The sequence below is a fragment of the Triplophysa rosa genome, linkage group LG20 (assembly GCF_024868665.1).
Source record: "Triplophysa rosa linkage group LG20, Trosa_1v2, whole genome shotgun sequence".
NCBI lineage: Eukaryota > Metazoa > Chordata > Actinopteri > Cypriniformes > Nemacheilidae > Triplophysa > Triplophysa rosa.
This window is the reverse complement of record NC_079909.1, coordinates 2,551,739-2,568,735: the sequence shown is the minus strand read 5'-3', so window position 1 is coordinate 2,568,735 and position 16,997 is coordinate 2,551,739. Positions and strand designations below refer to the sequence as shown.

At 39.7% G+C, this 16,997-nt stretch overlaps 1 protein-coding gene across 3 annotated transcripts in view; it reads left to right on the top strand.

Annotated features, from left to right (window-relative positions):
- phactr3b (phosphatase and actin regulator 3b) overlaps positions 1-16,997 on the top strand; it is a 72,965-nt gene that overhangs the window by 47,780 nt on the left and 8,188 nt on the right. For all 3 annotated transcript variants that reach the window (XM_057361709.1, XM_057361711.1, XM_057361710.1), the window contains one exon: positions 1,886-2,039. In XM_057361709.1, coding sequence (XP_057217692.1) covers positions 1,886-2,039 — 154 coding nt within the window. The remainder of the gene's footprint in view (positions 1-1,885; positions 2,040-16,997) is intronic.

The window sequence follows — 16,997 nt, the reverse complement described above, 5'->3', positions numbered from 1 at the left end:
AGTGGACATTGTTAATCGTTGCGAGAATGTCAATTTGTCTTTAAATTTCGTGTACAAATGGACAGGTTCGTGATGAAAAGGAAAACTTCAATTGACCCTAGCATCTCTTCAGTAAGTAGCAGTGTTGCTACTTCTTCAAGTGAACAGCCGTTGTCGTCGACATCATCAAGTAATGACAGCAGAAGTAATGTTAAAGGCGGGAGGCAGAAGCAGTCTCGAACATATCATGAAAACTGGAAAAAAAACATTTGTTTTTGCTAGATGCTAGGCGCTCTAGTGATAGGGGAGGGGCTATGTATGGTCGGACGCTCCATTGCGTCATCGATCCCCCGTTTTAGCCCCGCCCAAAAAATCCTGAAAAGAGAATTTGTGAAAAACTGTTTAACGGTTTAACTCTACATTTCAGTACTACATACTTTTGAGTCTTTGTAATGTGTTTCAGCAATACATTTCTAACATCTATAATGCATTTAGAAACAATTCTCAGAATTCTCTTTACCCTGACTTTAAGGGTGGGCAGATAAAGAACAGCTCAGCAACTCATTGCCAACATGCTAGAAACACCTTACCAACTGCACAACAACTGTATATTCATGTAGTTTGTTTGTATTTTATCAGATATTGGTCCTGGTAAGTGCCTGTTATTATTGTTGCAATTTTGTTGGATTCGAAATACTCATAGCAGAAATAAAGTGGTTGATTTGTCAGCAACATCTGGTCTCCTACTTCTAGTGCAGTCTAGGGAGAGTCACATCAGACAGAGAGAGAGAGAGAGACGGAGAAGTGAAACAATTGAGCAGGAAGCACTTCTTGTGTCATTCTGACAATGAATGACCGCAAACAGGAAGGTGTTGGGTGCTTTTCACACTGTTTACATAAGGTAACACTTTACATTAAGGTTCCCTTCATAAAGCTTTTATAAATGCATTATAAAGCATGTATAACTGCATAAATAAAAAGGGGGATTCTAACGAAATACCTGCCAAGTAGTGAGCCATTTTTAACTCACATGTTATAAATGCTTAATAAATGTATTTTTTCATTATTTATTTGACTCGAAAGCAGATTCATTATTATCTTGATGTTGTTTGCAGAATAGGCTGTCAGACTGGAGACTGTAGGGTGTTATGTTGGTTTTTCTTATTATTGTATATTTCATATCTTATGTCACTTTTAAAACCATGTTGCTTACTTGATCCGATTCCGAATGTCTTATGGTACATTATCTTACGGATAATGAATAAATACATTTATTAAGCATTTATAAGGTGAGTTAAAAATGGCTCACTATTTAGCAGGTATTTCGTTAGAATCCCTTTTTTATGCAGTTATAACTGCTTTATAATGCATTTGTAAATGACTAATTTATCATTAATGAACACACTTACGAATGCTTTATAAAGGGAACCAAAATACGGAAGTAAAAACGATCGCATCTTCTGGTTCACGGGGACTTTAAATGAAAGAAAAATATAAAAAGTAGCCTCTCACTTATTTCTGATGTCAGTTCTTTCCAATCCAAAGATTATATGAGCACACGAACTTGGGAAAACACATTTGGCATGGTAAAACCTTCCAAGCCTTTACACGCTTAAAAATAAAGGTGCTTCACGATGCCATAGAGGAACCATTTTTTGCTGAATGGTTCCATAAAGAACCATCTGTTTCACAAAATGTTCTGTATTGTAGAAAAAGATGAAAAGACGTTTCTTATAAGATCCTTTGCGTAAATGATTGTTTGGGGAACCAAAAATAGTTCTTCTATGGCATCGCTGTGAAGGGATTTCATAAAATCATTTATTAAAATGTTTGTGAGTATTTAGTAATGTGTTGATTTCTCTTCGAGCATCAGTGTTGATGTTTGTGTGTATTGGGGTCTGTACAGGGACACTTCCACGGCGAATGAGAAAAGAGCTTCTGGCAGTGAAGCTGCGTAACAGGCCCAGTAAACAGGAACTGGAGGACAGAAACATCTTCCCTGTTCGCAGCGATCAGGAGCGACAGGACATCCGCCAACAGATCGAAATGAAACTTGCCAAGTGAGTCTCATTTATTTCTATATTAATGACTTGGCGGTTTAAATCTGTGGCTCCCAAATGGTGTCGTTTTTAAAGGTGTTTTGTTTTTGAAGCACTGTAGAGCAAACAGTTTTGGGTGTTGTTCAGGTCAGTTATTTCAGTCTGTTATAAATTGTCAAGTTTGTAATTAAATAATAATTAGCATAAGCTGTGTTGGATACTCCGGTCAGGTTAGGTCACACAGTTTTGCTTGCAGGCTGGGTTTGCATGTATACCTTCACTCACTGTGTGTGTTTAGTGCACTTCAACCAGTAGGGGGAGTCATAATACATTTTTTCTCTGTTTTGAAAAGCAGAAATGTTAATGCACATTTTAGGTATAATAAATGATGTTGTCTATTTGTTAAACTAAATGTTTTGGTCAATGTTGTACATATTTAGGGTGTTTTAGGGAGATTTACAATGTGAGACCCAGATAAACCTCTTTATTTCCTTTTTTGTTAGCTACTTTAAAAAGCGTCCGAGAGGATTTTAGGGTTGCCAGATGTCAGGTTTTCCTGGAAAATACAGGACTATCCCAGGACATCTGGTAAACCTAAATGGTTTGCATAGAGAGCAAAAAAACAGTGCACCTTTCAAGTGTACTTTTGAAAACGGCTCATTTGTAACTATTTGACTTTATGTTCCTTGTGAGCTTAAGTTGCTTAAGTCATTAACTGGTTATGCGTCCTCAGTAACTGCATGAGTAATAAACAACGGTTCGTGGCGATGTCTCTAGTGCTCTCCTCTACTGCTGTGATTATCAGTGAGCTAATAAAATATTAATGCAGAGCATTGTGGGTAATCCAAGAGGCTTTAAATAACTGGAGAGTTGCAGGAGTAAGTGGAGCTGAGCAAAGACAGAACTGAAGACTGCTGAAGCATAGAACCGACTGATGTCTTGTGGATGTGTGGTTTGCTCATTTTCACTACATTTTACTGTATGATGAGCCTCACCATCTGCTGCTAGTCATGCACATGTTTAATCTGTTTTCACACCCAAAAAGAAAACCAATAATTGAGTCAATAATTACAATAAATGAGTTCAGACGTAACACTTAAATAAATTGTTTTTCTTGTAAATTTGTGGTCTTTTTCTGTAATTTGACGGGTTTACCGTTTTTCAAAAGTAGACTGTAAAACAATCCTGTAAAAACAGACATTTTCTGGCAGCTGGGGCACCATACATTTTAAATTTGCAGTCTTCTGTAATTAGATTTTTTTACCCTATTTCAAAAATCTGTAAAAAAAACTAAAATTCTGTAAAAAAAAGTTGAAATTTCGAAATTATTAAAAAAAGTCACAAAACATTTTTTAAAAATAAAATTAGATAAAAAATATGTTCAGAATTCCCTAACATAATCTGAAGGTATAAAATTGAAAAATCACTTGCAGTTATGTTGATTCTTGCAGATAACTAACCTATTTAAAATATCGATTATATACATGTATAATGAATAAAACTGATTTATTGGTCTCTTCCCAAGTATGGTTTCTATCATTCATACGTGCATATTAATGGCGTGTCTCTGTTGTAATATCTATATAACGACACCCAGCACTGGTTGCTACTGTAAAGGTGGTTTCTAGTTTTTTTCTAAGGGTGGTTGTTTACTGGCCAAATATGTCCACCACATAGTCACAGCTCAATTCTGTTGGAATTCTGTTCACAAAAGTCGCAGTACATTTATAAGACAGCCCACACAGAACACATTCTTTAATGTCAGTTTTTGATGCCTTCATATAATCGTTAGTCCATCAATGACCTGGAATTTGAACGTTCAGTACTGAAATGTTTTCTTGACAAAAAGAATAAGGTTGATCCCATGTCATGTTATCACAGGTGTAACTATACCAGGAACCCCTCTGGAGTTTGTGTGTGGGTTTCTGTAAGGCTCTCAGATGGCTTACTCAAACTCTACCAGGAGTCTGAGCACCGCTGAGAATCAGACCACAACAGCTCTTCAAATGGGCCTTACACAAACAGCTTACGTAAGGCCTCCTCTGAACCGGCTTATGCAACAGAGTGCTAGGAGATCGATGGTTGGACACCGCGGTGAAGATGAACTTTACAGAGATGAAAACTGAGAAAATGATCCCACGTCAGACCTTCAGATTGTTGAGTCTTATCACTGGCATGAGCAGATGTTTGTGTGACTGTGAGGCATTGCTGTGCAGTGGTTTAGAGCAGTGACTCTGGTTGGTCACTGAGGTGTTCTGGGTGGGTAGATGCTAGCAAAAATGCTGTCAAAACAAGCAAGTTCAATGAGATTTCTTTCTATTTTTTCAGTCCAGTCACTTCTCAACAATTTGAGGTATATCATTTATGTCTGTGTGTTCAGGATTGTTGTTATATCATTAAGACTGTTGAACTCTGATTTCTTTTCAGTTAGACACATCATCATCATCATCACCATCACCATCACCATCACCATCACCATCATCATCATCATCATTTTATCACTTTTACATGGTGTCTCTGAATCTGTCTCACACCAAACATTGTTGAATTCTGTGAACTGGAGTTTTGACCTTTTGTTGGTGTGTGTCATACAGGCTCACCCCACATTATGCCAGTCTGGACTGACAGACCAACAGCAATATTATTGACTATGTGTTCCTGGCCTATATTCTCTCTGCTAAATTAAGCTCAGCTTCACAACAAGGCAACGATCCAATGTTCGGGATTCATGAGAGCGTCATAGCTACTGAATATTATAAGGACGTGTGATTTGAGTTAACCTTAATCTCCATTGCGGAAACGGTGAGGGATTAGTTACACAGCAAGTATTATACTCTGGGTTAGATCTTAATATCTGTAATATCCTATTTTAAACATAAAATACAGGGGAATGGTCGGGTAGATATGAAGGGTACTTTATCAGTTTTTGATTACTGGTGTCAAATAAAAGTATGTCCAGAGCTCTCATGACCAGTGTGAGTCAGCAGTTAGTCTGACGGTGAGAAGCAGAAAGCCAGATCATGCCGGCTGTGTAACTGGAGATCTTCAGGCGCGGTGGGTAAACACAGGTGCAGCTCCTCGGGTCGCAGGGGGGACGTGTGTACAATACACATAGTGTCTGTTGTCCAGTGATGGGAAATCATCTTTAGGCATGACAGGTCAACAGAAATCTGAAGCTTTGGTGTTCAGCAGTAGCCTCACATGCTGGGTGATCAGAAGAGCTTGTTCTGTCACGACAACCTTGTGTTTCTATGTGTGGGATTATTGCATTTTGGTCTGCAATAATACACTTGTGTGTAAAAAAATGTGTGTTGGGTAAATTAACCCTGCAAAAGTTTATATTTGACCAACAATGGGTTAACACAGCCCAGAATGGGTTAAATTACAACCCAGCCGTTGGCATCATTTTTTGACCCAAAGATGGGCTGAAAATAACAGTATTTTTTGGTCACAACTCATTTACCTCACAGTAAACATGAACACATACGGAATACGGAAATCACGTTCAACAAACGTGACTGCTGGTGTGTAGTTTTAAGTGGTCTAGTTCACTCAATATAACATTGTTTTTGTCGAGGACACAATTAGAAATCAGTGGTTAAGTTTTATTTACAACACTGTTCCAAAACAGCACAACTCCAAAATCTGAGTGTGTGCAGCACATTAACACCTGGTTGTGTTATTCAAACGTACAGTAACCTTTTTGTCGGTCCAAAGATCACAAATGCAGAATTTTTTTATATTTACGAGGCTGAATCCATCGGGGACTGGATTCAATCTCGATCCTCTGGCTGTTTTCCCCTGCAGCATGATGCTACATGAAAAAAGTAAACATAAGTCTTATATAAGTATATATATTACCTGGATGTGCTGATATGCATCTTTACATGTGAAGAGTTCAGAAGGAAAACCCTAAGCCCGTCAGATGACTTTTTGTTTAGACGAGCATATTTGATCAGGATCCTCCTTTTACTTCCAGCAATAGAAGATATTTCAGACCGGGCAGAGTGTGGTTTGAAGCAAAATTAGTTGAGTAACGTATACTATGTGTGGAGAGCGTTCATTTAACATCATAATCTAATTTTTGACGGCGGTGGCTTTTAGAGGGTTTTGCATCTGAACTCTTCATAGCATGGCTTTAAACAGAGCTATCCATCTTGGGTGAAAAAAAGGGGAAGAAAAAATGCCAACAACGCGAAGCAAAATAATAAGGAGGCATGTGTTTTGTACTTTTGCTAAAATTCAGTATTTGTTTTTTACAAATTCAGTATTTGTCCACTGGCATAAAGTTGGCTTGATATTGGACATTAAAGGAGTCATCGGATGAAAATCCAAATGTTTAAGCGCTATAATCGGGTCCCCGGTGCATCTAGCAACCCAGAAAACGTGAAAAACAAGATCCCAGTAAGTTTGTTTTGCTGTGCCTTTCCATGCAAGCATGTGAGAAATCGAGCCGTTCAGATTTCGCTCCTGTTGTGACGTAAAAGCAGGATCTTATTATAATATTACTGCCCCTTAACCTGCACAATTCCACCCACGGCACTGCCGCCATTGTTGTTTTCATAAGCGACAGTGGTGTACGTGACGCGATGGCTAAAGTTCGTGGACAACATGCAACATGCAATGTAGTCGCTGCAGAAAGTCCTATCCTCGGAAGAGACAGGAGTGTATTTATTTTTAGTGGAAATTCCTCAGAAACCATAAGTAAAAACTTGCTTGTTTGCGCGAATCACTTCAAGCCAGAGTGCTTTTTCAACCTGGGACAGTACAAGCAGGATTGGCTTCAAAGTTGTTCCTCAAGAGGGATTGAGACCAACTGAACGAGACAAAGCTGCCGATGTAAGTAATATTTATCAACAGTCTGAATTGACGTACATGTACCGTATATATAGGAGGATAACGTTAGCATATGATAGCGAAGGGAGCTAAGTCAGTCACGGAGTAAACATTCAAAGCCAGTGTTAAACTTACTCTATATTTATATGTTATTTGGCAAATGAGCACTTGGAGTTTAGCTGTATGTATGTGTAGCAAAGTTCAATGTAGGGAAGGAAGGAGGCGGGAACCGGCGAACATTTAAACAATAAAGTTTAATAAAAAATAAACAAACAATAACACGGAAGTAAAAGGCCGGCAGCCACCTCACGGTTGACTTTATATCTAAACTACGTCATATGCTGTCAATGTCAGATGCAGAGAAGTTAATTCATGCATTCATGACATCAAGACTAGACTACTGTAATGCACTGTTAGGTGGTTGCCCTGCAGGCTTATTACAAAAACTCCAATTGGTCCAAAACGCGGCAGCTCGAGTTCTTACACGTACAAAAAAGTATGAACATATTAGCCCGGTTCTGTCAACCTTGCACTGGTTACCTATAAAGCATCGCGTTAACTTTAAAATCTTGCTTATTACCTATAAAGCCTTACATGGTTTAGCTCCTCAGTACTTGAATGAACTCCTTTTGTATTACAGTCCTTCACGTGCATTACGCTCTCAGGCGTCCTGTCAGTTGGTAATACCTAGAATTTCAAAATCAAGTGCAGGTGGTAGATCCTTTTCCTATCTAGCGCCTAAACTTTGGAATAGTCTTCCCTGCACTGTCCGGGAGGCAGACACACTCTGTCAGTTTAAATCTAGACTAAAGACGCATCTTTTTAATCTTGCATACACTACTCTTCCATAATATAAATCTTCAGAGGGTTTAGGCTGCATTAGTTAGATCAACCGGAACCAAAAACACAACTGATGTACTTGTTGCATCAAAGAGTACAGAACAGTACTCTACTCTCAGCCAGTCTTGTCTCATTGTTCCAAGGTTACCACAGCGAGCAGGATGCAGTTCATGGCCTGACCTGATGGTAGAGCGGAGAATGGGAAGTGGGGACCTGACAAGAGCTGAGATGATAGAGCTGGATAAAGAAGGACGCGGTCTCTTGACATGTCTTCACCACAAAATTTCAAATGCTATTAGATTATTAATGATAATCTTAAACTATAATTTATTTTATTATTAAGTTTATTTATTTTATTTAGCCTTGTTGTGCAAGTCTCTGGAGCTTGTGCAGAGGCAGCAGCTTTTGCCAGAGGGGAACTGGAATCCCCTGGTTGGGCCTGGGTTCTCCTGAGGTTTTTTTTCTCGATTAGAGTTTTGGGTTCCTCGCCACCGTTTGCATACTGTTTTTGCACTATCTGCCTGACCGGGGGGGCTGCTTTAGAATTTTAAAGTTTTACTTAATTAATATTGCATATAGGAATTTATAGTCTGTTATATTTGACCTGTGCTTCTCTCTCCTTTATCCTAAATGTGTGCTCTCACTGAGCGTGTGTGTGTGTGTGTGTGTGTGTGCGTACTTGTCTGTGTACGTACGTGTGTGTGTGTGTGTTGTGTGTGCGTGCGCATCCGTGTGTGTGTGTGTGTGTCTCTATGTCTATGTGTGTTAGTACGTGTGCATATTGTGTGTGTGGAGTGTTTTGTATGTGGGTATGTCTGTCTTCTGTGTTTTCAACCTTTTCTTGTTTTTGCAGGTACAACTTTAATTATTTTGCTTATAGTCAATATGTCTCATGTACAGCTGCTTTGTAACAATGAAAATTGTAAAAGCGCTATATAAATAAAGTTGAGTTGAGTTGAGACTGCCGGCCACACAAACATAAATAAAACTTAACATTTCCGGGCCCGGTCCTCTCTCGTCGGCAGTCCCGTCGCTCGTCCTCTTATGCTCCCTAGCTCCCCGTGAGGCATGCGGGACCGGTGCGCGTACAGCTGATACTCATTATCACTCACGCCACCGGCCCCGCCTTCCTGCCCCACGGCTCTCGTCCCGCCTTCCTCGCTACATACCCCATCGCCCCTCACAGGCCGGGGGGTACCACCGCGCCTGGCTTACTCCCCCCCGGGGGGCCCCCCCTTGAGAGCCCCAGCGCCTGGGGGTACGCACCGACGAGACGAGAGAACGGAGCCGGGAGCACCCCGAGCGACAGGGACGAGAGAGGGGAGAGAGGAAAAAAAAGTAGTCCGGTTCCCCGACACGCCGTCGCTCGGTCCTCAGCCAGCCGAGAGGCTCTTCCTCGCGGTGCTATGCTGTGGTGCTGGATGTTCGGTGGACGGCCCGATCCTCCTCCCCTCCTGGCGGCCGGCGATGGCTTCTGGCTGAGGGCAGCCGGCACTCCCGCGCTCCCTCCATGGCCGCCATCCCACCTCGTCCCAGGAGCACGGCCGCGGGCTCTCCGTCCCCACCGAATCCCATCGTTCCAGCACCACGATCTCGGGCAGCCGCTGGCGGACGCCCTCTCCGCGCTGCCCAACTCCTCAGCACCGCGAGGCCGCTCGGCGGGAGGGCTCTTCGACAGCATGTCCCTCCTTCCTCCCGGGTTTCGGCACCAATGTAACAAAGTTCAATGTAGGGAAGGAAGGAGGCGGGAACCGGCGAACATTTAAACAATAAACTTTAATCAAAAATAAACAAACAATAACACGGAAGTAAAAGGCCGGCAGCCACCTCACGGTCGACTGCCGGCCACACAAACATAAATAAAACTTAAACAAAACTCAACTCATGTCCGGGCCCGGTCCTCTCTCGTCGGCAGTCCCGTCGCTCGTCCTCTTATGCTCCCTAGCTCCCCGTGAGGCATGCGGGACCGGTGCGCGTACAGCTGATACTCATTATCACTCACGCCACCGGCCCCGCCTTCCTGCCCCACGGCTCTCGTCCCGCCTTCCTCGCTACAGTATGTTAACACATTATGTGCATTAATATGTTCAGCTGCGGCAAGCTGTTTGTTTTGCTAATGAACAGGGGCGAACACTGCGGTTAGTTTCATTTTAAACGTCTCAAATCATTCGACCTTAGGCTGAAAAATCAGGAGTTTTGTTGTACACGTGTGTTGTGTTGACACGCCACGGTGGGGTGCGCTGTAACTCATTATCATTTAAAGAGACATGCACCAAAATGGGTTGCTGTGAGCATAGCTGTTTTTGACGAGGCAAAAAGGTTTTGTTTACACAGCCATTGAGTGTTTTTAAGCAAAATATGTTCCAGACATTTCATGAAGACCCTATTAAATCATACTAACTTGTTGAAAGTGCTCATCCGATGAGTCCTTTAATATTCGTGAATTTAGGGACCGTCTCCAAAGTTACATACACATTAATACACGTTTCTAACTTCAGTAGCATTTAAAGGGAATGACTTACAGCACAAAACCACGTGGGTGTCAGCTATAATGCACACCTTTTGATTTTTTATATTTATTACAATAAACTGTCATATTATATAAAAAGGTTTGCTTAGGGACCCCAACTGTCTAGGATCGGCACTGGCAAAACCTGATGATCCATGTTATCCCAGATTGATTTGACAGCGTTCCGAAGAGCATCCTGAAAGTCAGACCTACACAGATTTGCTGTCATAAAAATCCTTAATATTTATTGCATTTACATCACATGGTTTTAAAATGTTAAAACTTTCCATGGATTTTTAGATTTGAATTCAAGTTGAATCCTAATTGTTTAAAGCGAAAGACACCAGTTCTCACTGATGCCATTATTTTGCAGTACATCATATTATATTGTGGATATTATGTAACAGATTGGTTCAGAAATAAACCCGTATGGTCTTTTAAGCTGACCAATATCATCATCTCTGTCTGTATTGTATAACTTCATGTGTTCTTGTGTTATGTTGTTTTCCGCACATCAGCATTTTAATTGTGGCAGACTGCACCAAATGCAGAGCAGTGGGTTGGCTGTGAGAAGGGGGATCCCGCTCTCATGCTATATTTAGACTGCTGCATTGTCAGTGGCTCTGAAAAACTGCAGCAGGAGTCCTGATCGATCCCCTACGTCACTGTTGCTACCTTCGGCGGGGAAGAACTCGCATTCAGCTCCCCCACAGCCCACCATACTGCCTCACGTAGTGACCCACTGCTCCTCAGCGACCTTGGCTTGCCGCAGCGATGTTACATCGCGCCTGTTAGTTCACTCACAGACAGAGCATCGAGAGCCCTTCTGTGATGACCTTACTATTAATAGCCCCTGTCAAACATCGATGCCCGGCCCTCCCCAATCCACTGAAGCTGTATCTAAATATAGACTCGTGAGTTGATGAATTATTCATGGCCATGCTTCCCCCCAACGCTCAGCCTTTAGAGTCGAGAGAAACGTGTGATGGAGAAACATGGCTGGAGTATAGAGTGAGATGAAGACAGCTGGCTGGTTTAGGTCCGATGCTGTTCGTTTTGTGCCCATGCTAAAACAACAAGCCGCCCACTCGCACATGTTCCTCAAAAAACACGGCCAGATTTACTGATTGATTTCAAGGAGAAATAGGGTGCCTCGGCAGCTTATATTATACATGTGACACATGTTTCACAAAAAAAGAACAGAATGTATATATTTCAGTTGAGTAATATTGTGGTTTAAGTAGTCATCCTGCTTTTTGTCTGCAGAATCACAGGGGCTGGAACATTTTTCATAATATAGCATATATAGCCCAGAAAAAATAAGAGACCATTCCAAATGTTCATGTAATCAGCATTTCTCGATGTATTGTGGTCATTCCAGTCCAGTGTTTGTTGAATTTCAATGAAATCAAACCTCAGGAGTGACATCAAGTCATCCAACAGCAATGTGAAAGACTGACAGCATGACAAGACACTTGAAAACTGTAATCAAAATGAAGTTTATCACAAAAAAATGGATCTTTTTCTAAACACATGTTGTGTTGCTTAAAGGTGAATATGAACTTGTTTTCTTTGCAGTATTTGAGGTCTGAAAAAATACAGAGCATCTTTTCTCTTATGTTGACCTGTTCCTCCAGTTTCTATTTCTGCATTTTCTTGAAATTTGGGAGAGATATTGTTAGAAGTTCACAGAATAAAACAAAAATGATAATTTTACCTAAACATATATAGTAAATTCAGAAAAACTGAAAATATATTTGAAATGGTCTCTTCATTTTTTTCTGCAGCTGTAGCATACTGTGTATATTATTATGATCACAAATCAGCAATAATAGGCCTGTAACTATATCAGTTTTTCACTGCTTGATTAACGTGGCCTAAAGAATTCAGGGTAATGATATTATTACAATATCTTTTGAAAAAAATTGCTATCAACATTGTGTTTTCTCTTTTTAATGCTCAATGATTTACACTTAAAATTCAAGTGTAGGGAGACAGAGAGTGTAAGGCATAATGTTAAATGGGTACAAAACCCATGTCACCTACTGGCAATGATTTATGTACAATATTATCACATGTGTATTATTAACACAGTATTATTAATCACAGTAATTGTACATGCGAGTATATTGTTACACAAATCCAGGTAAAATGACTGCTTCATGTGCTCAGGACACCAATCCTCCATTTAAAATTACACTGTGTTTTTATACAAATTTGTGTTATCAGTAAACATTTCATTGCCAATTATAGGCTATATTTATTTAATAAGCAAATGTTTGAAAAGCAAGTTAATGTCAGCTAGTCATTATTATTTACAGTACATCTATGCATTTGGTAGACATTTTTATCCATAGCAACTTACAGTGCATTCAAGCTATAGATTTTATCAGCATGCGTGTTCCCTGAGAATCAAACTCATAACATATTGCGCTGCTAACACATTCCTTTATTAAATAAAAGAGTTGATATATTTCAAGCATATAAAAACATATAACGATGTATTTTAGTGCTAAAAATACATCTAGTTTTTTTCTTCAGTATTTATTTCTTGATGTCTTTTGAGAATGCAATTGAAACCCTGAAATATTCCGTTTGCAAATGGAAAGCAACCACCAGACACGTACCACACGTAATGTGCAATGTACAATACAGAAGAACATGTTGCCTGAAATCGTGTCTTATAATAGCCTTTCCAGAAAACACCAGCGTGAAGAAGACTCCAATGTGAAAACCCAGTCCGTTGCTATTTTTAGATGGAACAATTTATAGCATCAGCAGCATCACCCCGGCACGACTCACGACTCGCTCTGCCATTCAATGCATGGAGGTCTCATTACCATCTCCTGCAGTTGCTAGGCAACACAGACTAGTCAATAATGGGTAGATGTGTTTTTTATTTCTCCCCGCACAGTAAAGGGAGTCTCTCTCTCTTAGCTGCTGAAATATTAATAGAGGTTCCTCAGAAACTCTTTTTACAGTACAACCTACAAAGAGAGGCACGCACAGCCAGGCCGTTGCATAGTGACCGGAGCGCTGTCCTCGATGTGCCTGACTTACCTTTTATTTGTTTCGGAGGAGTTTTCTTCTCTTTCAGTATGAACGATTCAAAGACACACTGTGTACAAGTACAGGTTCTCTGTACTTGGTTAGAGCAAATGCAATTACATTCAATGTTTCTGTGTGTACTCCAGTTAGTAATGATATAAGATATTAGATTTTTTTATAAACTATATAAGTGGAGTGTTTCTTTAGTCAAAAGAGGCCATCCCCTGTTTCTGTAATAATCTGGGCTGTGTTTCCCGAAACCTCCTTAACGCTACGTTGTTCTTAAGTTATACTTTAAGCTGTTCCTTATCGTTAATACGTGTTTCCCGAAACCTTAGTTAAGTATACCTTCTGTAAGTCATACTTTCGTAAGGTTGGTCTGGACCGCTCTTAGCTATACCTTATCGCCTTTGATGGTTCATACCGCTATGCAAAAGGATTTTCTACATCGCAGTTTAATTTCACATATCAAATTTAATATACTAATTTAATATAAAATTTTATTTAGTATTACATTTACATTTTTACTTTAACTTAGTTTTAATTTTACCAATAAAATACTCAGGTTTAATACACTCAGTGTAGGCTATTGAAGTGTTTTCATGAATAAAATTGTCATACACTGATGGTTGTTAGCGCTTTCAATTACAGCCTATTATCCCAAGGCACATCAGCTGGCAAACCATTTGACAGGAAAGGCGTAGTCTATATAAAGGGAATGAATGTTATGGGGAGTTTGGTCAAGCTATGGCAGCGAGACAGTGAATAGTTGTCTTAAATCAAAGACGGCACCGTCCGCGGAGCCAGTTAGTGTATTTGCACAATTTCATTAGAGAACATTTTAGTGCCCTGGCTACCATGTCAGAAGAGAAAATTCTACACAAATTTAGCCTGCCACGGGAGCAAATTCTGCAGCTCTTGCATCTTGTTGGCCCAACTTTGTGGAGACAAACTCGACGGAGCTGCCTCCTCAGCCCCGAAAATCAGCTGCTGCATGGCGGCTCTTCGTTTTTATGCCGTGGGGAGTTTTCTGGAGGTGTTTGGGGATGAATTTGGGCTGAGAAAGACATCGGTGTGGCGGTGCGTTCACTCAGTGACAAACATCCTGCTCCGTCATGCCACCGATTACATACATATGCCTTTCGCCAGGCACGACGTGATGGAGGCACATCAAGGCTTCCATGCCATTGCGGGTGTCCCGCGAGTGATTGGCATTCTGGATGGGACACTTAGCCCTATACACAAATGAGTGATTTACACCAATAATGTGAATCAACACAGATCGTGGAGAACATTAATACATGATGGCAAACTATGAGAATATAAATGACCCTTTCAAAAACAAGCGAAGCCAAACAGCCAGTTAATGTAGCTGGTTAACGCAGAAAACGTATGGCCGTGAGGGTGCGGGATTGGACACTTGCAAAATTATAAATACATACACACATATTTCTTTCTTTCTTTATACTATTTCAGTGAGCCCTGATAAATGCAATTTCTAAAGCGTTTCTTTATAATAAACATTTTTTTCTCAATAATTTACCAACTCTATAACGCAAGGTAAAGCGAACAATCGATTCTCGGGGCATCGATATCAACCTATTCAGCACCACCGCCATGGACAGCACCTGCTAACGTCGCACTCAAGAAGGTTTACCTTAAGTAACATCAAAAGGTATAGTTCGGGGAACACGCCTAGAAAAGGTATAACTTGAGTTAAGGTGTACCTTTAGAGTCTTCGTAGCGTGCTAAGAGACAACGTTATCGGGACACTGATCTCTAGATATGGCTTGGGTTCCTCTGTCCATCCACTTTATTCTTTGTCAGGCATAATGAAAAAAAAATTGTGGATCGTGGATTATATTAGTAAATCACTGAAGTGTTTGTTTAAATCACTACATGAAGTGAGAGTAATAGTGAGACTTGCCCTAAACACCATGTTGTTGCATCATCAGCCAAAGTGTTTTTGGTGTTTAATATCTTAAAAAAAAAGACAGTTTACACCAAGAACGATAGCTATAATGATAACTATATTATGCTGAGGTCACATTGGACTTTCGGCATTCCAAAGTTGATTGGTCACACATCTTCACGTGGTACGAATTTGCAAGTCAAAATTCACTGAAGTTGAAATCTGGCACAATTTTAGGTTAAATCAAATTGGCTTTACAAGTCACTTGAATTTAAGTTATATTAAACTTATTAAATAAAGTAGAAATTTGTTCAACTAAATCTTTTAAGTAATATGAAATGCAACTACAAGTCAATTTAATAAAATTGATTTAGCTTCTCTAAATGTTTAAGTGAAATCAAATAGGCTTTACAAGTCACTTAAACATTTAGAGAAGCTTTTGAACTGAAGTTTTTAACACAGTAGTACGCACTACTGGATTTTCAGAGTATTCTAAACTGACACACTGCAGTTTCACATATAAAATGCATGAGCACTTTAAATTCGAAAGGATTTGATTGGCTGTCAATGTTTTCTCACTAAAATGCTCTGAAGTAGATCCCAACATCATTGTTAGTTGTGGTGTTGCCACGTGTATTCTCTCATATTAGAAAGATTTAAAAACGTTATCCTTATCCTAGTTATCCTTATATTTTTTATTATTTCTGTAAATTTCACTGAAAAAAATACATTTTACAGAATTTTCAGTAATTTCTTTTACAGATTTCCCTCATATATAATAACTGTAATTTTATTCTTTTTTTCATGTATTTTTAAAAATACGGTTGGGAAAACACATAATTTTACAGGAAATTTTTTTATTTTATGGTTTATTTAATAATAAACTTTTTTACAGTTTCTTTATTGAAAATACAGCCAAAAAACGTAAAATTATAGACTGGGGAAACATGTAATTTGACAGGAAAAAACCTGTTATTTTAGGGTTTATTTCTGGCACCCCAGCTGCCAGGAAATGTCAGTTTTTTTACAGGATTTTTTACAGTGTTGCCTTATCACTCATTAAGTTTTGTTATAAAGTATTTCACATTTTTATAACATTTTATTAAACTGTGGCTCTGAATCTGTCAAATATCAGGCATGCATGTGAACTGGAGTCCTGACTTTCAGTATGTTGTGGCATACAGGCTCACCCCACTGTATGGACCAGCAATATTATCGACTACAGTATGTATTCTGGCCTGGCCTGTATTCTCTGTGCTAAATTAAGCTCAGCTTCACAACAGGCACTGATCCATGTGAACGTCACAGTTAAATATCATAAGGGGTGGGTGCACATGACGTTAGCACCGGATGTTATATCGGCTCTCCAAAAAAGCGCAGATTCTGAAATTACACGCTGTCACCAGCCTACAGCTGAAGCTCTATATTTATATATGAATACACTTGATTATTAAGTCATCATTGGCACAATACTATGCAGTACTCAACAGCTTAAACAATAATCCACTTCACACCATTGTCTACATCCAGTTTCATCAGAGATACATATTTCAGATCTTCGAAGCAAAATCACATTTCTTCTTGTTCTTTCCTACTTGTCTTAAAGAAATGGTTCCCCCCAAAATAAAACGATTGGGTTTTTTTACGAAACCTTATTCCACAATTTAAAGTGAACACATCGTTGTCAATAATAGCACCATTGTTGTAGACCGTATGAATACATGTCTTTTGAAGTCACACGATTGAAGTTGTTAATCAATATTAAACTTTGTGCCGAAGCTCGCATCTAGCCCAGGTTCACATATTCACACATCATGGATGGCCAAATGTGTTT